At 26.5% G+C, this 25,133-nt stretch overlaps 2 protein-coding genes across 3 annotated transcripts; both read right to left on the reverse strand.

The window, feature by feature from the left end:
- Window positions 1-2,667: 2,667 nt before the first annotated feature.
- Window positions 2,668-12,900, reverse strand: LOC119671470 (synaptic vesicle glycoprotein 2A-like). Of its 2 annotated transcripts, none has more exons than XM_038082117.1 (8): window positions 12,802-12,900; window positions 5,004-5,012; window positions 4,744-4,854; window positions 4,356-4,680; window positions 3,924-4,290; window positions 3,367-3,850; window positions 3,145-3,301; window positions 2,668-3,071 (listed from the first exon to the last, which is right to left on the reverse strand). In XM_038082117.1, exons 1-8 carry the CDS (start codon window positions 12,836-12,838, stop codon window positions 2,846-2,848), a joined length of 1,716 nt encoding a protein of 571 aa, XP_037938045.1. In that variant the 5' UTR covers window positions 12,839-12,900; the 3' UTR covers window positions 2,668-2,845. The 2 variants fall into 2 exon arrangements, with proteins under 2 accessions (XP_037938045.1, XP_037938044.1); XM_038082116.1 differs by lacking the exon at window positions 12,802-12,900 and adding an exon at window positions 7,526-7,612.
- A 9,306-nt stretch (window positions 12,901-22,206) lies between these two features.
- Window positions 22,207-23,099, reverse strand: LOC119671471 (transmembrane protein 256 homolog). The gene is made up of 3 exons (XM_038082118.1): window positions 22,912-23,099; window positions 22,564-22,854; window positions 22,207-22,508 (listed from the first exon to the last, which is right to left on the reverse strand). Exons 1-3 carry the CDS (start codon window positions 22,993-22,995, stop codon window positions 22,365-22,367), a joined length of 519 nt encoding a protein of 172 aa, XP_037938046.1. The 5' UTR covers window positions 22,996-23,099; the 3' UTR covers window positions 22,207-22,364.
- Between the last annotated feature and the right edge of the window lie 2,034 nt (window positions 23,100-25,133).

Consider the following 25,133-nt stretch of genomic DNA (forward strand, 5'->3'; position numbering starts at 1 on the left):
TGCGCCATACAAGACAATTGAAATTAATTCAAAATAATAAAAATCATAGTTGGAATTTGGCATTGAGTAGATAACATTACTTGATAGCACCAGTTCAATTGAAGGGAGCACTTCGAACACTGAATATTTATAATAACACGAGTTCAAACGCCTTCAAATGCCTTTATTTAATCTAAAATAATTTTCATAAAATCCTAATTCTTTACAATTCTCAATTGATAGATAAATGTTTTTATGAAGTGACGACTCAAGTGCTTCATTAACGTAGAACTTTGCCTCGCTATTTAACAGATAAGAGTGCAAAAAAAAAAGTTTTCACAATGTATACAAATAATATATAAAAGAAGCATACTTTTGTGCGTTCGTTAAAAGTTTAAAATATTGGTTTGTGTATTGAGTCTTTGTTTATTAAGTTTTATTAATTTTTACAAAACTATCTATAAAAAAAGTATGAAGCATAATTTTTATATATAGAAAGTACATATAGAGAGTCAAAAAATTGAGAGAAACTTTATATTGTAATACAATTTTAAGTCACAATCGTTCTTTTTAATTTTTAAATAAGATTAGTGTTTTATTTTTATGCAGAAGTTATTTAAAAAAAATATTCAGGGTGATGCAGACTACCATTTTGGAAATTCATTAGTTGTTTAGTTGTCATTCAAGCTAAATTTTTGAAGAATAAGGGTGTTTACGCACGCTGTAAGTGTGTTTCACAAGCTGTAAGTGTGTTAGTGCAACCATTTAAAAATATCCTCTTCACGACGAATGTAAGTTTTTGGGCAATTATCATTCACAACATGTTGGTTGCGTGTCATTCAAAGGTGCAGACAATAATTTTTGAGTGTCGTTCTTAGATTTTCTCTCTTGAATGACAAAAATGATACTCTGCAACATGCTTTAAGTAAACCATTCAGAGAGTTATTTAAACCCTTCAATTACTTGAACTATTCATACTTTTCTCTGATAAGATTGAATTTAAGTCTGATTTTTATATAAAAAGTAACCAATACTACTTAAATATATACTTTTTTTGTATACAACTACTTTCTTGTTATAAAGTAAGATATAAGCATTCAACACAAAGACTTAAGAATCTAGAGTGTGACGAAATACAACAAAGACAAAAACAATATAAAACAGAGGAGTTTTATATAATTTTATTAATTTTAACAAATTTTTTTCTTTATAAATAATTGTGAAGCTTTAATAACGAATGAAATTATGTATATTTAATTCTCTGGTGTAATCTTGGGGGAAAGAGCAGATTCAATTCTTCTGCCTGATCTATGTATCTGATCTATGCTTTAATTTTTTAAAATACGTGATGATTTTAAAAACTTTTCCACTTCAATAGTTGTATATTGGCATTCACTCTGACTATATGACTGGTTTCCAAAAATATATTATATTCCAGTAAGTACGACTGATTTCAAAAAATATATTATATTCCGTTAAGTTCATTAACAACTGCAAAACTATTTCATTTTAAAATAAAAAAATAGAAAACAGAATGAATCAATGCCTTCCCTATGTTTTCTTCTTCAGTCATACTTTCAGATCGGTGTTGATAGGAATGGAATATATAAAGATTAGTACAATTTATCACGTTTTTAATTTATAACGTTTTCACTATATGACAGCCAACTGCTTGGATTTAAGATCAGCGTTAATTATCACGAGTACCACCATAAAAATGAAACATTTGATATCATCGAACAGCTAAAGATTACTACGAATAAATCGAATAAATTTATCGAGTCTCCGATGTTTTTTTTACTGTTATTTACAACCAAATCAAAAGAGAATGAGTCATTTTGTATCATCGATTAAAGTAATATTAGTACAATTTATCGGATCTCCGATTTTTTCTTTACCGTATCATAAGCATAATAGTATAGTAATAATATTAATTATACTATTATACTATACTATTATTATAATAACAAATTAATTAATAGTAATATGATTTAACTTTATATGAGATAAAATTATTTAAAAAAAGATTTTATTTATTTTATATTATTTTATTCTTTATTGAATATATTCATACTACAAACTAACACTACTCCCATTGCACTAACGCACTACTAAACCCAAGCTACAAACTACAGACTAATAATATAATGGATTAAATATATGTTTAACAATGTTCATATTCAGATAGTTAATGTGTAATGTTCCGTATCAAATATTAATCAGCCTTTTGCAATTATTGTTCAGTTTATACTGCAATCGTAACCCAACGCACCAATTTAACCTTAAATGTCAGTCCTTTTCAATTGTAATATCGTTCCTTGCAATCCATTTGGAGTCACAAAATGAAGTGTAAGATTTATAATTTGCTATTGATATATGATGCTTTAAATTATTATTGCAGTGTATGTATTTTTTAATATTGTATAAATACTAATGAACTTAGCACAAACTACTCATAATAAAAATAAGAAAATTTATACTAAGTTCATTAACACAAGAAGGCAGTTCTATAGGAATTGGAAGTGAAAAGTTTTTGAAGAGATAAATTAGTGAAGTGCTCTTTCAAAAAATAATCACTTCCAAAAGATTTAGAACAGCCGTAGAGTTCAAATATTTTATTTTAAATTGTTTATCTTATTTTTTCCTGAATTTTTCTTTAAATTTTTTTTTTGGATTTTTTGTTTCGTTTTTTTTTTTTTGATTTTTAAGCATATGTGCTTCTTGCATTTCATATAAAAATGATTACTTTCTTAAATCTAAATTTTCCAATCTTATGCGTTTCGTTATCAGTTTTCATTGCTTAGATCTAAATTTTTGTTTCGAGTAAGTAAATATAGAAAAAAATGTATTGTTTTAATTTAATGATTTAATTTCCAGTCATCGAAGCAACGCTCGAACGGCGTGAATAGCGTTGATTGATGAACTTGCTTGGTGAAGGTATGAGGAAACCAAGAAATCCGCTCAATATCAAAGTGACACCGGATATGACAAAAGCAGTTTCGCAATTTTGAGTGAGGAGTGTACCAAAAACATTGACACCAACAACGCTACCCAAGCGACCCATCATCAATGAGATGCAAACGGCCATAGCTCTGTAATATTAAATTTTTTTATCAAAATTAGTTACTATTTGAAAATTTATGGTATATGCAGTTATATATTAACCTGAGCTTAGTAGGGTAGATTTCAACAGTTGTTGCACTTAAAACATTAATGCCCAAACCGCAAAGAAGAAGAACCAGATACAAGTTGGTAGAAATCAAAGGTATATCAGTGTAAATGACAGCAATACCACTAAGTCCACAAAATACCAAGCAGCCAACTATATAAATAAAAATTATCATCATATTAAAATATTTACTAATATTATTCATAAAGATAACTCACATAATATAGAACGTTTTCCAACACAATTAATAATCACGGCAAGTACAGAAAATCCGACGGCATACAAAATCTCCAACAACAAAGACTGTTCTAATGTGTTCAACTCAAGCTTCTCATTACATTTTTTAACTCCAAAACTTTTAACATTAAACATCTCAAGATATTTCATTTCTTCATTAAAGTTATATAAATTCCGTTGCTTTTCATAGACTACATCGCAGAGGTAGAATTTATGAGTTGGATGCAAGCTCATGTATTCGCCGACGCTATTAAGTATATCTGGGAACCAAATATACAAGCCATTCGATGTAAAAAATGTAACGAATTGTATAATGCATATAAGCAAGGTGGAAAATAAATATTGTCGTCCGAAAAGCGGTTGGGTTTGTTGCCACATGGAGCGAAGTAGGGCTTTGAAACCAGTGCAATGTTGATTTTCTTTTGGCAAATACGAATTCAAATCCTCAATCAAAACTGTGGTGACCTGTAGTAATAAAAATTATTAAATAGAAATAAAAATTCAAATCTTATATATAGCTTAAATATTCCACACTTACTGGATATTGCATTTTAGGATTTCCCGAATTTATATGATATATGGTACGCAATACTTTTAGTGCTTCAGCTTGTTTGCCTTGGCTTAACAAAAATTTCGGGCTTTCAGGAAGTTTAAACAAAGCTAAGCCACTTATAAAACCTGGTATACCGCAGACAATCATGAACAAACGCCATGGTTTGTAAACCATACCGAACACTGGTAAAGGCAAACTCCAATCCTGATTAATGACTAACCAAGCAACGGCTGGCATCAACATAGATCCAATGCCGAAAACAATTGCTGCACCCATAATTGCACGAGAACGATGTTTAGAGGTGTGAAATTCGCTCAAATAGGCATACACAGTAGCTGAACCACCAGAAACACTATTGAAAAAATTAATATATATCAATAAGTATCCTTCGAAAACAATAAATGACATAAACCGTACCAAAACCCGTTCAGGTATCTTAAAACCACCATTACCCAAAAATTTTGAGCAAAACTGGAAAACACAGTTAAGCAAAAACCCATGATCAAAGTTGGTCTAATGATGTTGCGACGTCCAGTGGTATCAGCAAGAAAACCCCACAAATGGGAACTAGATATGATACCGGCAAATCCAATAGCGCCCAAGACGCCACGTTGTGTTGTAGTAAGTGGGAAATCGCATTCCGAAACTGGTAAAACAAAACTGATGCCAAGAGTCTCCAATAAAACATTTGCGAGTATAACACCGCAAACGAAGATCATCATATAGTTAAATAAGCCAAATTCTAAATGAAGTAAGAAATGTATTTATAAAATATTAATTAATATATCTCAATATTAATACTTACTTGTCAGTTTCAAAGCGCGTTCAAAGTACTCAGTGCGGTCAGTGGGACGTGGACGTTTCACTTTTATCATTCCATTTTCAATAATTGCAATTGTCATCTTCAATTTTTTAGCTACAAATAATAATAATATTGCAAGTTTTAAATATTAATTTAAAATATTAAATATATTAATTTGCTGTGAACTAGGATATGATTTTGAGTATAATTCAATACGATTACTGCCATTAAATCCATTTCATTTATTCAGATTAAAGACTTACGATTTGGAGCTGCAAATAAAAAGGATAAAGATCTTATTTAATATAATTAATAAACAAATTATAAATAAAAAAACTTTCTTTAATTATTAAATTTTAAATTTCATTAATAAATCGATATATAAATTTATATATATATATATTTATTTTTATGTAGGAAAAAACTATTATCTATTGTGCAGATATTCAGCCTTAATAAGGGCAGGTCCAAAATTCTTAGCAAAACATTTTTTGAGAACCCAAAAGAACTATTAGAAACTTATTTGGAAGACCTCAAAATTTTCTCAAACAAAATTAATTGTTTAAAATAATATAGATAGTTTCGAATAAGGAATATCCATACCATAAAAAGTTTTCTTGTCACTAATCACTAAGATAATTGAAAGTATAATTAGGGATAATTTTGCAACGGTTCTGATAATTTCAAATTAAGAGTAAATAACTGAATAATTAATGATATTAAACGTATTACTCTTAATTGGGCACTATGAAGTTTATTTTTTATTATGTCAATATAAAAGGAATTGATTCATTTTGAGCTATTAATTCGAAAATTGACCCAAAATAGCAAACCTAGAATTGCTATGAATAAATACTTAATGCTATTCTAAAGAAGCTTGCGATGAGAACCGAAACTTCTGTTATTTCTGGGGGTCTCAAGAAAAAGGCCTCTCAACATTTATCTTCAACTTGATATTAAATGATATCACAATGAGATACGATCATTTATGGAATAAACCAAAAACTAAATCTGATAAATAAAAAGTCTTCTAGACTTTGTATTCAATAAATTTATTTATACAGCATATATATAGGTAATTATATGTTTGTATATCACAAGAAGACGATTAAAAACTAGCTTAGTCATAAAACTATTAGCCAAACATTTATTTTGTCTCACATGTTTCTAAGAATCAACTCATCTTATGGTGACAAGATTTAAGATATTTAACAGAAAAATAACTACGACATCGTCTTGATGAACATATCCGACTTTTGATATATTCTTACGATGTTATAAGCAAAATATTTGCATTTCCAAAAAATCAAAACTTCCATCAAAATAATACGTAAAACTTAGATAAACGTTATTAAAACGATAAAATTTGAGCATAAACATTAGTAATACTAATATAAAATAAATCAATATTTAAAATAAGAAATGTTTAAAAAATTTTTTATTTTTAAATTCATTAGGCGATAAATTAGAATCTGATCGGATGAGTAGACGTCCTTATTGTCCCTTTTTCTCTAATGTGTATTTATGTTACATATTAAAATAAAACTTATTTTAAGTAGAAAATTTACTATTAATTTAATTAGTTTGTATTAAAAAATATTAATATTTTTTCAATTATAGTATCTTAATTATTTAAGATACTATAGTAAAAATACGTCATTGTGTAAACATTATGGATTTAATTTTAGTTAACGCTTAAATTAATAGGAACTAAAAGAACAATAAAAAAATATTTATGATGAAATGATTATACAGATCACCGTATAAGCCTAAGCTTATGAGTTTATTGAAGATTGATATTTATGTAAACAAACCGAAGTATAAATATGGTTTATAGTTTTGAAGTGATTATTTCCTACCGAGAAGTTTATTTTTTTCCAAGAAAATCGTCATTTGTTTATATTAAAATATGTCTGCGTTTTGTTTACTGAATTTGAAACCATAGATCTGTTTTGACTCCTCTTCTCAAGCTTCTAAGTAAAAACAGATATTTACGATTTCACGTGAATACCTATTCACGAGCTCTGGTTTTATATGTACATATATAGACACATAATAATAATACATAAGCAAATTTTTCTATAATGTTTTTATTTATTTATTACATAAATACATAAAGAAAAAGAAACTTAAACTCTCAAAAGGAGTTAATTAAATATTAAATTTAGTGGAAAAATTTTAACAATAAAATCGATAAATTCAAACCGACAAAGTCGTTTAAAAATTTACGTATTTATAGAACTCTAACAGGCAAATCTAATATATAAATATTATGTATTAAACGAAAATATATAAGATATGCATTCTTACAAATAAGACCCTATAACAGTAAAATCTAAGAAATAACAATAACCGAGAGGATGAACACTTTGAGATTAATTGTTGGAATCACCCAGATGAACAGCTAATCTCTAGATGTTAAATTAAAAAGTTGTTTAGTATAAATATAAAATACAATTCTGTTATCAAACAGTACTAGGTAGTAGATGAGGGGATGAACACTTTAAGATTAATAGTTGGAATCACACAGATGAACAACTGATCTCTAGATGTTAAACCAAAGAGTTGTTAAGTATAAATCTATAATATAATTCTGCAATCAAATAGTACTAGGTAATAGATTTTAGTGATAGAATAATTCCAGATACCTCACATCAAAAAAGTGATAATAGTTACTACTACTACCGTCTTTAAGGAGAATAATGAGAAATCACATAAATACTTTTTATAAAACTAAATCAACAATTTATTAAATTATTAAAGATAAAAATTAACTTCAACTAACCTTTCAATACTTTAACTTCCTTTTTTTCCATTTTTAAAAATTTATTCCAAAACAGCATATCAATGCACATTTAATATCACTTTAAATGTTTAAATATTAATTTTAATGTTACTTTAATAGAAAAAGTTTAAAAAAATATTAATTAAATCTTTAATTTCTGAGCACAATTAACTTCAATTTCCAGCATTTAAGATATATCGAGGCTTATCAAAGATAAACTGATCAGCAAACTCCTTAAAACGATATTTTATAGCAAACACCAATAACCGAATAAAAACGATTCAAACACCAATACAAATATAAACGAAACGTATGATCAAAAGAGCACAAGACCCGAGCACAAATTAGCTTACAATACATATGCAGATATTAAGCTCACCATTTGCACTTATACATCTATAGAGAAGCTTTCAGCTTAAGCAAGTGTATTGGATGCACTTCCATCTATAACACATATATGTATATACATTGTGTTATAGTTACTCTCCCCCTACTCAGTTATTGAGCGGCTTTGCCTTTACATGTATTATTCATTATTGTACTCAGAGAAACTCTCTAAAATGTGTTGCTATTTCTTTTACTCTTCTCTGTTTTTTCAATGGCTAATAAAGAAATAGTTACTATATCCGAAGTTTGTAAAGAAATATTTTATTTTGGAATACCTCAAAATTGTTATCTAACGATACTGTTTTTTATGTATGGCTCAATATAATATTCAATTATTTATTTAATTTTTTTCAATTTTATCCATCTTTCAATAGATAACCAACATCAAATCTTTTATATAAAGAAATATATAATAGATATATAAAAATATAATACATACATATATATTTATTCTGAATAAAAATTGAATAATTTAATTTCAATTAAATAAATAATGCTCTTTATAGTAGTATAGATTTAAAGCTACTGGCTGGTTAAATGATACCTTAAATTACACCCACAACTCCACTAGATGACTTTATCTGATGTAACAGCATATTTTCTTATAAGTAAATTTGGTTGTAACCAAATATAGAATATATAAATAGAATTATAAATAAAACTTTAAATGACATTCCCACCTAAAGTATTTTCCATATTTGTTCTTCAACGCCAACTATTTGTCCGAAACCCAGAAGGAGAGATGACTGTAGTAAACACGAATAGAGAAGGAAATGCCGAAAAAACAGCTTATTTTAATGGCATCCACACATACATAGTTCTATAAGAAAGGTATACGAAATATTGGAATCATTGTATCAAAGTGGATGGATAATACATTGACACATAAAACCAAATCTTAAACAAAATAACGTTCATTTTCAGGTTCTTATAAACTAATTGTATTTAAGTAAAAAGAGATTACATTAATATATAAAACAAATTAACATATTTTTATAGGTTAGACTATAAATTTGTAGACTAAACATTACAAGTGGCACAATTATTTATCGCGCGTGACTTATAATCAATAACTTATGTGAGACTATACATTACACCATGACGATTACATGGGTTTAATGCCTTCTGGGGAATGTTCATTATTTGCTTCTCTTAAATATATGAAAGGATTACCAAAAAATTTTTCAATTTGACCTTTCTGCTGTACTTAAAATGTTCCTGTAGTTAAAATAACGTCAAACTATTAGCTTTACAACACACTTGAAGTATTAAGATTTTAAGTAATTAAATGTTATTAATTATTAAAAGAAGGGGATCGTGCACTGCAACCTAAAAGATCTATTGTACCACTTAGTCAGATTGGAGTATTTCTCCAAGTCCGATTTCTGTAATGAAAGATAGTATGAAGTCTATCTTTAATAGTCTTGAGTCATTACGATCCATTAAATACCCTTCTAGGTGTTTCTTTCCGTTGTACTAGGAAGATATATATTTTAATTTGCTTGCAGAACTCAAAAATCTGACAAGAATCTTGTAAGTCTACTATAAAATTGATATTCTAAGATATTTGGAAAAAGTCGATTAAAAGACTGAAAACACAAATCTTATAATTCAATACATCAATAGTAAACTAACAAAACGACATAATTAATTAGCAATGAAGTATTTTTATGGCAATCCACGTGTATAATCTACAAAGCTTTTATAGTAATAAATAGATATTCTATTGTTAGAAACTGATATAGGAATCTCTGTTCATAACTATTGAGTATCTGATAATAAGTTTCATACGCGTTAGGTTTTTCTAGATCGGATAACTATTTACACAGCGGAATCCCGACTTTCTTTAATTTTTTAATTATTTGGACTATATTGTTGAACTGTATTCAAATCTTCTTCTTGTTTATATTTTCTTGAAACTTAATTTTGCATAATGAATACTTAATAATGTTGCAATATAATGATTCATATAGAAAAACTATTTTAATTTAAGTTCCAGTCTCACCTGTTTACATAGTAATTGTCAAGTCTATTTCGATACAACTTAGATGGATTTAAGTTATAAATTGAAAATTAAATAAACGTGCCAAAAATTAATTTTAAATAGTTTATTCAAATATCATACATCCAATAGGCTTAACTGTAATCTACAGAAGAATAAATACTCATATTTTTTTAAGTACGCGTATGTATGTACTTAAATATATTTATCAGATGTGAGTAATTAACACCTCATTCAGATATAATCACTTTGATACTATATACAAAATATTATTTAAAAAATAAAAAAAAAAACTGGTAAAAGAAACAGAAAGCTGTAATCATTATTTGATATAAATACCTACTACATCTTCTTGATAAGCACATCCGACTTTTGAAATATTCTCATAACGTCATAAGCAAAATATTTGCAAAGACATTAACTGAAAACTGTTATCAAAACAATGCATAAAAAGTATCTACTACGTATATAAATTAAGAGTTAAAAACGACGAAATGCAAATTGTACTCAGCAATGATATTGATCTTGATTAGGAAAGAAAAAAAATATTGTAATCATTAATTGTTCTTCATTAGAGAAAGGGGCTCGCTAAGTGCATAACATGTGCATATTCATTTAAATGTGTGTCTTCTGTACCATAAGATACTAAAGTATCTTATATCTAGTGAAATAGTTTCTCTGCTTGTATGTAGATTATTTCCCATTAATTTTTTTGTTTTGTCAAGCAAATTGATCTTCAGTAAATTACTTTAAATACAGATTGTTTTAAAAAATATGGTTTGTAGTACCAAGCTTAGAGGTGGTTCTATATAAACAACAACAATCATGATGAAATCGAGTCTTCTTCTATTTTAACTTAAGACTTCATACAAATGTGAGGATATCTGTTTTGTCGTTAACTATTAAAATTTGCTTACTTTATATTAAATGTCACCCGATCAAATAAAAAGCAATTTGTTTATTATAAAGTTTTTGCGCGCATTGTCTGAGTATTTATACATAAATAATTATTTTTCAATAGAAATAATGCATAAGTAGATATTTATTTGCATTATCTGGAATTTTAATCCCTTCTTTCTCACATTTCATTTATAAAACAGATATTCGATATACATATGTCTTTATGTGAATGTTTATAATTGAGTTCGAATTACAGATTTTTATATATAAATCCACCTATATATAGTACACTTTATGCACGTGTAAATATATTATATAATATTATATAATGTAAGATAAACAATTGGAAATTTTCCACACATTTAAGCAATTTCTAATAAAGAAATTTTCGAAAAGTAGTGAACTATAAGAAGAAAAATCGTTCTAATAGAATATACGATCGATCAGTTTTGACCTCTTATATATATAGACTAATTTTAGGTTAGATAAAATTATTACATAGATACACACTATAGATCTATATAACCAGCAGGGTCATAGTATTGCTTTATTTAATAGCTTTTTGAACGTTTAATAAAACTTAGAAAACATATTCAAGGAAGATATTGGCTTTGACTAAGACTATCTAGAAAGCAAGCCTATGACTATCTAGAGCATGTTTAACCTACGTTGTCTATCTACTGGACAATGACAAAGCAGATATAAAGCATTTCCTAGTATGATTAAAAACAAGTTGTTGGAAATAAATTTAAAACAAAAAAAGAACAAACTAATTTTGTGTAACAGTTTATTTTTTTAATTAATACATACTCGTATTATTTTTATCGGGTTCGAATTTTTTTTTAATTTCTTTTTATTTATTTGCAAAAAGACAAGAATATTTAACTTTCAATTTTTTGAAATTTATTTAATTAAAATAAAAATTTCTTTACCATATTTCAAATATGTAATCAATCATTTAATTAAAAATAATTACTTTATTTTTATACGAAATAGAATTTTTGACACAGGACAATATAATTTTAATATTTTATATGTTTTATATGTTTCTGACTTATATATAAGAAAAAAAATTTTTTCATATAATTAGTATTAAAAAAATTGTTTTTCTAAAAATCATCACCTTTTCTATTTATTAATGAAAACTGCACAATCAGATGTCAAATTCACATTTTTCAAATAATAAATAAATAATTTCACAATAATAAGTTACTATTTTTAAAAATAAAAACACTTTAAGTACAAATAAAATGAAGAAAATTATTAGTCTTATAAAAATTATAAAAACTAAAATAAATAAATTATTAAAATTACAGAACGGAAAAACTATAATATTCAAAATTATAAAAATATTAATATTTTAAATATTTCATACTTTTATAAAAAAAAATTCAGTAAAAAATTTCAATATTTTATTATCTTATTATTTCTTTTTACTCATAGTAGAAACTTTTAAAATTATTCAATTAATTGCAACACATTTTTATTTTCATCTAACCAAATAATTTTTATATTCACCATGTAGTCATGGCTTAACATAAAATTTTTATTTAGTTTAAACTATAAGACACACCCGTATATAAAAAAAAATTAGCAAAATGATAGAAAGTATTATTAAAATGTATATAAAATTAGTTGAACTTATAGTTTTAACTCACTTCTGACCACAAAAATATTTACCATTAATATAAAAACTATAATTAAAATTTATTTAAAATACAGTTAACATAATTTTTTAAATTAATAAAATGTATAAATATATTTAAATATTTAACTGCAAATAAAATTTGAAATTAAATGTTTTTTTAAATATTTTTTATTAAACGTTATATTTGTTAAATTCTTCAATAAAAATTTTATATAAATAAAATTTATTTAAATATTATTTAATATTATTAAATATTAAATAATTTAAAAAAAAATAGTTAAATAAAACAATTGAATTAAATTTCTAAAAAGTAATAAAATTATACTTAAACAAACTCACCTTTAGCTTCCTTTTCACCATTATCGTGAGCCACCATTTTTTAAAATCACTTTTTTTATTATTTTAAACTTTTTAAAATTAGAAATGTTATTTAACTTAAAAAACGTTTTTAAAAACGTTTAATAATAATTCTAATTGTTTTTTTAATTGCACAGGACATTCAAGCAAAATTTAATTTAAATTTATGCTCAACAATTGACATATATCAAGATTTATCAAACATAAACTGATCGTCTTACGCTCGCAGTTTCCTTTTATACAAACCAGAAATACCCGAACAAAAACGACTCGGCCACAAATACCAACAAATAATCTAATCGGTAAGTTTGCAAACGCAAACGCATATACGGCTTATACTCCCCCACACGTAAATCCGAAGCTATACGCACAGAAGAGCGGCAAAGCTTCATACACACAACAGCAGTAAAAACCGAAAAGTTGCACTCATACAGATTTGTAACTGCTCTGCTGCTGCTGCTGATCTGTTGATCCATTGGTGAACAGTTTTACTTACAAAAGCAAATTGCTTTTGTATTTGTTTTAGATCGCAATGAAAACCAATATGCTGTGCTATTTGCACTTCAGTGTAAGTTTGATTTTGTTTCTCAGTTTTCATTTATATATACATACATATGTCATTCAATCATAATTTACAACACATAAAAATTTCTACATACATTCTGTGCTTCATATGTGTTGCATGGCAGAATTTATTTTGTGCTTATGTATTTGTTTGAAAAACTTTTAGTGTAAAATGAGTGTAAGAATTCATTTGTATTAGTGAGGCTTAGTAATATTATTGGATTGCTTGTTTCTCTTTTAAACTTATTATATTAAAGTTACTATATATTATTAAATTTTTCTTAAAAATAATTCTCTTTAAGCAACATTTCTATTGCATAATCTTTTTAATCCTTTTCGTTCTTAAAAGTTGGATAATGGTAAAATTAGTTAATGTTTTTAACAGATCCGTAGAACGCAAAGATTTGTTTTTTGATTCAATTTTTTCGAGAATAATCTGAATTACATTACCTCAGTTCTCTGTTTTTTTTAATGTGAACCCATAGTGATTCACCTCCTAGTTTGATTCAAATTTATTAACTACTCGAAGGTATCCTTTTAAAACTGCTTTCGGGCAGAACGAGTAAACAGCCCTGGTTTTCAACTCTTCAATTTTCAAACATATAAACGATTTATATTCAATTTATTTATTAAAAACTGAGATATTTTCTTTTTTTTTCTATTTTATACTCATTTCAATTCATTTTGAGTCTTTTTCGTGTTACTGCATGTGGGGACTTAACTCTTTGATAGCTGGGAGTTTCTGCAGAGTCCCACCCTTGTCACTGACTAATTTATGTATTTCTCAAAGCCTTTGTGATTAGTCGACGACTGTTCTAAGATCTGCGTACCACCCCGTGCAGCTAAAGTTTATTCTAAGATAAGATAGTTCTAAGTAGGGTATCCTCTAGATTTTCGCGAATAGCTTCAAGGCTCTATTCTATATATTTTTCGACTGGGTATATTTGATCTCGTCATTGAACAAACGATACTTCGCATCAGTTCAATCAAATTTTTCGTTAAATAAGTATTCATATAATAATTTCGTAGGCTTTCTATGATCGACTAAGTAATTTTATCTATAGAAATACAAATAATTATATTATTACGATATTAAATTATTTAAATCTTTTTCACCATTGAACAACCGATCTATAAAAAATATCTAAACTTGTAGTTTAAGCTAGTCCAATTATATTAATCGTCAAAAAAGTACTAATACTATAAAGTTGTAGATTTTTTATGTAACTCTAGTAATAATTTTCAAACTTTTAATAGCTTTTATGAATCCATAGTGACTAATATATATTATAACTAATATATCTTTTAATACTTTACTACTCTTATTTTATTCGTTAAACTTACAAAAATACCTAGTCTTAAGTAACTAAGAATTAATATTCTTAATATTACTTAAATTACTTAATATTTTAGAATTTTCCAAAAGATATTTTAATATCTTTTTGTCTGTGCTAATAAATAACATGTAATAATAATAAATACTATTACTATATTTAGTTTTATTACATTTTTCCCTCCTTAAAGCTACTTATTGATATTTAGTCATATACTTTAATATAATGCCAACTGCCCCCTGCTTAATTTGAGTGTTACTAAGACAAATATTCATAAAATATGATAACAAAACTGTCAGGTTTCTTAAATTATTTAATTATAGCGCTTAGTATAAATTCGGTTTATCATTTTACGATCTGAGGATGCTATCAAAAATGTGATACCAGCACTCCCACCATACATATTTATCATGTACATATTTACATACGCGTATACATTTAACACGTTTATTATACACTCGTTCATTCATTTGGAATTTGAGGAGACAACTTGGCTTTATCATTTTCGTTGCAAGTCTCGCGACTTTACGTTTTATTTCCTATCTGGATATGATATAGGTGGCGCTAATATAATAACAATAATATTCCCACACTTTATACTAGAGGCGTACAGGTTAGAATTTACACTTTAACTTTCACTTTGATTTCGAACATATTATGAAAGTATTTATTTTAATGAATTATTTTTTTATTTTTTATATAGAAAGTAATATACCAACTTGAATAATCATTACAGATATTTTATATGTGCTAATAAGCAACTTTACCTGACAATTTTGCAAAAGATGATGAAATTTTTAAAATTCATATTAAAAACATATCTATTCGTATTTTGATTATATATAGGATCTATATTATTGTTAGAACTTTACTTGATATTTATATTTTTAATTTAATTTCATTTAAATATTTTTTTAATAATAAATTATTAAGGTGCAGATTTGCCCACTTTTAGCATTAAAATACAAAAATTTAGTAGATATTGTAGTTCAGTAGTAAAGCTAAATTTTCCATTATATTATTAAATTGTATATTGTACTCATATATATTAATTTTATATAATTTATTATTTATTTTAAAATGATAAATTCATACACATTTATCAAAAATTCTGTAATAGGTTTACTACGGATAATGTATAAGTCTTTATAACATTTTTTCTGATGTTTTAAACATAAACGCTCTATATAGTAAGAGCATTTTAAGTGTATTATATTTTATACTCATAACATAAAAGTTTATGTTAATAGTAATACCTAATAATGCTTACTTGTAAGGAACATATAAATAACTATTTTATTTGTAAATAGATCTTTTAGGTTGTAGTGCATTCATAGCCTATTATTTAGTATACATGTACCTCATACCATATAATTTCAAAAAAAAAGCAACAATTATTTTACTTAAAAAATTTGAAATATGCACATCTTTGCTTATCTAATACTTTTTCTTCTCATTTCTTAATTTTAGTATTTCATCCAAACTTTAGCATTTTCATAATCCAAACTTTCTATTATTCCTCAATGTGGTATAATGGTTGTCCAATCACACAAAATTTATAATAATTTCATAAGATTATCTACAACATATTAATACATCTTTAGCTCAACTTAATGTTCTATAAATCATACATGAAACCTTCAGAATCTAAGGTATAGGCTGAAGAATAGAATGCATTTAATTTTTAATTCATTATCAGATTAATAAAGCAGATCACTTACTTCATGGGTGTAACATCTAAAAAACGATGACCGAAGAGAGATCGAACTTAATAGTATTAAGTGAAATAAAACTACAAATAAATGTCGTACCTCATATATAATATAACAAATTACATATATTCATTAATTTTATATCTAAATTTTTAATAATTACCAAATCATATTGTATAAATGATAATTTTCTATTTAAAATAATATCAAATTTCAAACAATATAATAAATTTTCATATATATAAATTTAAAAGGATACATTTGCTTAAAAAATTATTAGTTTTAAATTAATTTAATAACATATTAGTTATAAATCTTATGCCTGGATTTTATGAAATCACTTTCTTCAAAATAAAAGAACTCCAAACTAATAGACAATATTCATAAAATATTCTTCATATCCTTTAAAATTAACCTCACATCTCACAATCACTCTGTAAGTCTTTTTTGGTTATCAAAACAGCCATAGATCCTAATCTTTCGGTTCAAATACACAGATAGGCATTATAATTTTTTACTTCTATAAAAAGTATCTCGCAATAAAATTGTCAGGTTCATTTCCAGAAATCATGACAAAAATGTATAGCAAGTAACAAGTAAAAGTTTTTATTATTTTGCAAGCAAACAAATTTTAACTTCGCATTAGATAGAGACACTAGTCTCGCCTTACCGACGAGATATTGTTATATCTCAAGATTATAAAACACAAAGACGAGATGCGAAGTATTGCACTTAAGAGTAAATAATTTATATTTGCACGTAATTTCAAAAAAAAAAAAAAAGCAAACAAAAAGAAATACAAAAAAATTTCTACAAAAATATTGTAATTCAAATTAATTCAAACAAGTAAAGTGTTCTGCATTAATTTTATTTATATTTAAATCATCTTGTGTTAAATGTACATACACATTTAAATATATATATATCTGGAAATAAGATTCTTCATATGAAAACATCACATGAACGTTCTTACAAAAGACATAAAGGTAGAAAAAAAAAGTGGACTGATTTCGTTGTTTTCAGAATTTAGCCTAAATTTTATTAAATTTGAAAACAACAACAACAACAACAAAAACAATAACAATAACAATTTTTGCGCACTGTAACTAATCTGATACATAATGCTAGTAAACCGCATGATAAAGTGAGGTTAATGAATTTTTTATAGTAATAAACTAAGATACAATATTTAGTATTATTTTTTATTGCTGCACACAGCCGTTTAATCATTATAGTCAAAATTTATTTTTTATAATTAATCATTATCGTAAATATTATATTATTAACACAATCATTACACTTACCTATTGGTATTATCTTTGTTGGAAGAGGTGTGTAGCACTCGGTGTTCTGTAGCACTCGCAGCCATCTATTTCTTAACGAACCTTTTCCAACCCAAACAACTTATTTTCTTACCACAAATCCCACTTTTATATATTCATCTTGTAATTCCTTTAAAATCATGTTCTGTAGATTCCCACAAGTTACAGCAACAACTACATAATCATTACCATGAGCACTATTATGATAATCAGTGTTATAATCACCACTGAAAATATCACTGGTCATCCAGATCTTAATTTTCATTATCATCATTAATAACTTTGAAAACGAATTTATAAATTAATTATTAGAAAATTTGGAATATTAATTTTGAACAATCATCAATTATCAATACCAATATCAACATCATTCTCTTATTGTTATCATTAGCAACACTGTTATTATCACCACAATCAACACTATCATTGTCATCATCATTTTCATTTATTTTTTATGTACTATTTAATACAAAATTTATACAATGTATATAAATTGATTGTCAAAAAATTAATAATATTTATTTTGAGCAGCCATCAATTATGAACGTCATTTCCTTATTGTCAACATGATCACCATCGTCACTATTACTATTACCAAAACCATCATTGTCATCATTATTTTCGTTCTCACCACCATTTTGAACCTAACAATCATCAGCATTATCATCTTCGTTATTGTTATATATACATATGTTCATCATCGTCAATATTAAAATAATAGTTATTATTACAATCATCATTATGAATAATAATCACAACAGCATCTTCACTATTATCATTTTTGCCAATATTGTTATCTCTTTCAGCATCACCATCATCACCTTTATTCATAATCATTAATAATCGGAAACATTTACATTCTCACCATCGTTCACATATATCATTATTAAAAGCAACAACATTATTATAGTGATCAACATCTTTATTATCATCGTGACCAATAACGCGTTCGATATCATCTATATATATACGCAAATCGATTTTCATAGATTTCCATTCCATATCACAAACCGTTATATTCATATACATGAATATAGATATATCTATGAAGAGGAGACTTATATAAGAATGCCCATCATTAAGTGATGTGTCGACAATGAAGGAACGGGCATAGCTTAGCATAGTTTATGCAATAATAAATGAAGTTAAATGTGAAAACCCTTTTTAGTAAAATAATTTCATAAGTGTTAGCATAATAGATATTTGAACAAAACTGTGAAAATAATAACTATCATAAAAAAGGATTATCATCGTATATTACATTCCCCTAAATGTGATGAAATAATGATAAAAGTCTAGGCATATATTGTTTTAAATAGTCTTTTGCAGTCATAAAAATAATAGAATAATAGAAACTGAAACGAACTTTATTTACATGAAAGTGCCTACACCACTTCTTGACCACGCCTATATTAGCGTACGATTTATACCTGTTTAAGGATATGCCAATCTATTAAATAAACCACATGAATCCAAAGAAACATCATCGTTATTATGACATTAGTAATAATTTTATTTAATCAACTTAAATTTCGTATACGATAAGAAAATATTAGCACTAACATTAAAACAATCCAATATATCTATTCAACGCTTTCATATATTTATTAAAAAATTATAATCTTAAGATAAAGAAAATAATATTAAATCTCTACAAAAAAAATTTTTCAATAAACTTTATTTTTATATAAACGTATGAGACCCACATACCCAATTAAGAGGCGATACTCTAAGCGACTAGTTCGTCTTAATTAAAATTTTTATTCTGTAAGTTAGACTAAACTTTTATCTTGGATCAAGAATTAAATTATCCTATTCTGGTAGAGGACTTAGTACATAAAATATCAAGGAATGTTGGATGGATGTATATCAGATCAAATTGCCATCTGCCACGTTTAAAACGTAAACCATATTTTCTATAAAAATTCTTGGAAAACTTCATTACGAAAGCTGTATCAAATTCGCATTCTTCTATTGAAACCTTGTTAATGAGAATTGTTCTGTTTATAATAAAATGTTTATAATATTTATAAATATAATAATTAAATATGGTTTCTTCTATGCAGATGTTTTATTATATTAATACGAGTGTGTTTGTAGATATCTTTAAGTCTTTTATTTCATTAAATTGAAATTCATTTGATACCGAATTTTAATTTGCATATGTTTTCATAAATTTTAAAAAAATATTTTTAAAATATTTACACAAATTTTAAAGGGTAAATGTACCAAGATAAATATTATTTTAATCAAACCCCCTAATCTAAAAAATTTAGAAAATGTTAGCAACGTGAAATTTGATGTTATGGAATCCGTTTAAACGCTTAGTAACAAAGACATCAGTATATTTTGTTCTTTCCGTACCACAAAATGTAATTTGTGTAACTGCTATGGTTAAATAATGCTATGGATGGTCGCCTAGGCAACATCCTTTTCTGAACCTCATACACCATCTTAAATTTAACACTTTTCTAAACGCATGACTAACTAACATTATAAATAAATGTTACAATCTTATTTATAGACTGAAACGGAATGATAGACCCGTCAGCCTGCTTTCCTAAAGATCCTGAAGACCCTGATTAATTCAACTTATACGCCGTGATGTCTGATAAATAAGCCCTGGCTACTTATTCAGAGGCCCCTTAAAATAATTTACAAATCATTGTATATTTCATTATAGTATGTTTATATAAAATAATTTGTAATGTAATGTTATTAGTCTTTAAGATTCTAAAACTTATTATCAGAGTTTAATTTAAAGCGATTAAATAGAGACATATTGTTAATTAAAAAAAAATTTATTACACAAAAATAGATCTCCTAACTCCTTATGTGACTACTATAACTTCTAAAAGAATAGATAAATAAACTAAAACTAAAGTAACATAAATTTATCAGTAAAACAGAGATACGTTTAGAGATACGTTCAGAGCCTGCGCAACTAAAGGTTTTGAGTTCAAATCATTATATGATTTAGATGTGCTCGATGTGCCCCTAGGTGCTCGGTACTACAAACTGACGATAGCAAGCCACTGATCGGTCTGGCTGGTGGAGGCTACTCGACGAGCCAAGGAGGACTCACATCTGTAATTGCCAACTAAAGGAAAAAGAAGATGTGTCCTACAATTGTATGTCCAGGTTAATGCCTTAATGACTTTATATACTAGAATTTCGAAGATTTAATGCACATGCACATAAGGAATCCAAATGTACTTCATATTTTCAAATAAATACTTTAATAGCTTTGTAAAGGAGACTCTATTTATAGTCTTCTATTTGTAGTCTTCTATCCAAATTCATCCCAGGAAATTTGTCACTGGTATTTAGGTCAAAACTTACTTAAGAGCGTTTTCTTTTCTTCTTGGTAAATGTGTTATGAGTAGACTTTTCAATATTGATATTAAACTCCCAGCGTTTAGGCCGAGCAATAAGCCCATTATGGATGTAATTTTCAATTACAAAACTGAGTTATTAATAAAATTTCGAAAGCCGATGGGCCCACTTATTTACTAATGTATCTTATAACAAATATACCTATAACACAGTTGTGTTTGTAATACATTTTTGAAGTTATTATTATTAAATAAACAGATACTATAAAATTAAATTAAGTTTTTTATAAAATCTTAGTACACGATTTCATTATATTTTAACTATACGTACAATTATTCTTTATTCCACTACCTTGGCGTTTAGCATAAAGTTTCTACCATTCCTTTGGCTCTTAGTCTATTACAAACTTAATTAATTATTTATCTTATATTATAAAAGCTTGACTATGGTTAATGTATAGTGTGTGACGAAAACTTCAGTATCTATCGTTCTTTTTCACGTTCTTGAATGCTATTTCAGACGATAAGAGATCCATTATACGGATTGTCTGGAAACGTATACTTTCATTAATTTAACATTTACTCTTCTACATGATTATCGTAGAGTTTTTTTTATTACATTTAATATCAACTTAAATAAAAAGGTTTAGACATGAAAGATAGCCTCTTGAACACAGCTTCATATTACATACACTGCCACGCACTTGAATAGGTACAAATATTTTATTACGAATACACAAATAGACAAATATTTTTTTATTGTTCATTATCTCATTTTGTATTGAATTAAAAAACTTTTCAAATTAACATAGTTTTTTTAACTATTTTTGAAAATTGAATATTTTTATGCAGCACTTGAATAGGGAATAGTATAAATAATACACATAGTTATACATATATAGGAGTATAATTAACCAAATAAGCGTAAATAAAAGCGTACATTAATGTAATATATAATTTTTATAATTATATAATAAAACAAACATATACTATTGTTTTACTTTAAAGTGTAAATTTAACTTGTCCAAAAGTTCTTTTTACGATAGTCTAAATTAGTTCAAAATTTATATTTAAATTTAAAAAATCGCTTTGACCATAAATGTAAATATAAAGTTAACTTCTTTTTAAAAATCAATCATATTTATTTGTGTTTAACATTTACAAACTTGTAAAAGTGCATTTAAAACAAAATAATTGTTTTCATGTCTGTTATATTAAAATGCCTTGTGCACTTACATACTAAATTACTTTCGTAATTATTATATTAAAATTATTTGTTTACAACATAAATGTCAACCAGCCCATAATAAGGCAAGTACCGCCAAAGGGTGCCATCATTTTCACAAGACTTTTGCCTGAAAACGCACGGTAATACAAGGCACCACTGAATAACAATGTGCCGATTCCAATAAGTGATCCAGTCTTAAAAGAATAAATATTTTATTAAAATAAGAGATTAAAACATATCATTACATACCACTACAGGGTACTTAGCTATTGGAGCTGATAGCAATACAATCGAGTGGAAGAAGTGAAAACGGTTGGCGGTTTCAAAAAGCAATTTGTTATCCTGTTCTTCTGGACCATTAAAATGCGAATGTGAACCAATTGCACCAATAATAACTGCAGCTGCCCCACTTAAACCTGCAATTTTTACAATAGTCTTGTTACGACCCAGAAGGCTCCATAATGGTGGCAAGCTTTGGAGCGGCTTTTCTACAACCCCAGCTGTAGCTTTGACTACAGTTTTTACTGTAGAACTAGCGTTCTATATATTATAAAAGAAATATAAGATTACTTTTATATTTTATAAATATAAACTTACTGCATTATCTTTAAACATTTCACCAATTTTCTTACTAACGGGGTTACCCACTGTCGCGTAACTCAAAATGTCAGAAAATGTCATGCCGTACGCTTCTGCCAAAGTTGCAATATTAAAATTTCACAATATTAAAACTAACTATATAAACGTTCGATTTATAATTAATAATTTTCTAATAACGTTACACTAAATAATATCAAAAACGAATTATTTTCTCTACAACACGACATACACATAATATTTACTTAGCTTTTTAGTACAGGAGTACGTTCAGTGCATACATTTAAAAATTCTCACGAATTGGTATAATTAAGCCGATTTCTTATTGAATTACAGTACGTTTCCACCGAGTTCGTTAGACCAATTAACTTATATGGCATTCACACTGGCCGCGAGATTCGAACTGTTAAATCAGTTATCTACACCAGGGCTGTTCAAATTAACACTCGTTAATGTTTGCGCAGCCCGCGATATGTTTTTAATTTACGACAATTACGAAAATTTTCTTTTGGTGTACTGGTATAATCACATTATTTAATATTTATGGTATACCAAATAAATGAGTTTAAATTGATAAATTAATAAAACTAAATTTTATTTTTTATCGAAAACAATTATAAACGTATGTATTTATTCTGCGGCCCTCCAATCTGTATAGTGATTTGTATTTACCCGCGATGGCATCGGGTCTGGACAGCCCTGATCTATACTATACAGATTACTAGGGTTTGATTACTTGAGAATATGAAAAACGTCGTATTTCGATATGATTTAAAGGATTATGTTTATATATGTTGCGTTGTTGAAACTGACTTTGTTTTTCTGCATTTAACTCAAATAGATGATCAAGTTAGTTATTTAACCAAAGGTCAGATTTCTTTGTTTTATTTATATTTTACAAATTCAATATAAATTGTTATAAAAAGGTAGTATTTCATATAGAAACTGATAAATTAATAACAAGGACGCATTAATAATTTATTTTATGAATTTTTTTAGGGTTTGTAGTGAATTAACCAAACAGGCATATGAATTAAGTAATATCTGGCAATGATTATTTGAAATTAAAATGAAATGGCAAATATCGAAAACAGCTTTGGATATTATTAAGGTCTGTTTAATACCTTATACAGTGTGTTCAGTGTTTAATTCTTACAAATTCTTATAGAATCCTAAAACTAAATGGCAATCTAGTATTGCAATAAGTCTGCAACAATTGCATGGCATTTATTGCAATTTGCATTTCAATTAATATTATCTATTGAAATAAATAATAAAAATTGCACTCAATGTTGCAACTTGAACCAGTTATAATTTTATGTATTAAAGTATATATATATAAATATATGTTAAAATTATATTTTCTTTTTTTTTTTTTGTTATCAAAGGCAGTTGACGTGAGTTTTCGACTTGCATTTCTAGATTGTTTTACGAAATGTGCTTTCAACTGTTGGTTGAAGTTGTCTTCAACGTTATCATCATCCCAATTGTCAGCACGGTCATTTAATATATCATCTTCTTCAGTGTTTGTATCTTTTGGTGGGAAATCTTCAAATTCATCGTCTTCCTCCAGCATGAAGTGGTCACTTTTGTGACTAACTTTATCTTCTTCCTTGACAGTAGTGCTCATTTTTGTTTAAATTATTATTTTTCTTATACAAGAACTTCTATGCTTTACCAAAATATGCTTAGCGTTTACTCTTGAACCAGTTATATGTCTGTTCATTGTTAATGCACGATGACTGCTTAATAAGATGAAAATGACTGCTTAATAAGATAAAAATAACTGCTTAATAGATAAAAAATTTCTCTTACACTACTGAAATTATTTTAAATACAAGCTTTGGCTATCTTAAAACCAATAGTAAGTGAATAACAAAATAATCAGTAAAAGTTTCTGATGTGAATGGAGTTAAGCGCATTAAAATTATGTTTACTTTGAAGCTTGTTTCATTTAATGTAATAAATAATGTTTATATGAATTTAATTAAACATGATGAAGTTATTTTTTTATTTCAATTATTTTTATACGGAAACCAATTTGTTGTAAATAAAAAAATAAATTCTAGACACAAACCTATTATGCCATTTTAAATAACTCGCAGTTTGTTTAAATACAACCCTATGTACATTTTAGTAGTAAAAAACAAAATGCGTAAATTGAATAATCTATATTAAAAACTTCCGTTATTACAAACCAAAAAAACTTAATTATTTTTAAA

This window comes from Teleopsis dalmanni, chromosome 1 (genome assembly GCF_002237135.1).
Source record: "Teleopsis dalmanni isolate 2A chromosome 1, ASM223713v2, whole genome shotgun sequence".
NCBI lineage: Eukaryota > Metazoa > Arthropoda > Insecta > Diptera > Diopsidae > Teleopsis > Teleopsis dalmanni.

What these genes read in the sequence shown, in the direction of transcription:
- LOC119671470 (XM_038082116.1), bottom strand. Translation starts at nt 7,595, where the DNA reads ATGTGCATTGATATGCTGTTTTGGAATAAATTTTTAAAAATGGAAAAA. An exon ending in ACGCGCTTTGAAACTGACAA is followed by an intron (nt 4,681 to 4,743) that starts GTAAGTATTAAT and finishes TACTTCATTTAG; the next exon opens with AATTTGGCTTATTTAACTAT. An exon ending in ATCCTAAAATGCAATATCCA is followed by an intron (nt 3,851 to 3,923) that starts GTAAGTGTGGAA and finishes TTATTACTACAG; the next exon opens with GTCACCACAGTTTTGATTGA.
- LOC119671471 (XM_038082118.1), bottom strand. Translation starts at nt 22,995, where the DNA reads ATGACATTTTCTGACATTTTGAGTTACGCGACAGTGGGTAACCCCGTT. An exon ending in AAATGTTTAAAGATAATGCA is followed by an intron (nt 22,855 to 22,911) that starts GTAAGTTTATAT and finishes TATAATATATAG; the next exon opens with AACGCTAGTTCTACAGTAAA. An exon ending in TAGCTAAGTACCCTGTAGTG is followed by an intron (nt 22,509 to 22,563) that starts GTATGTAATGAT and finishes TATTCTTTTAAG; the next exon opens with ACTGGATCACTTATTGGAAT.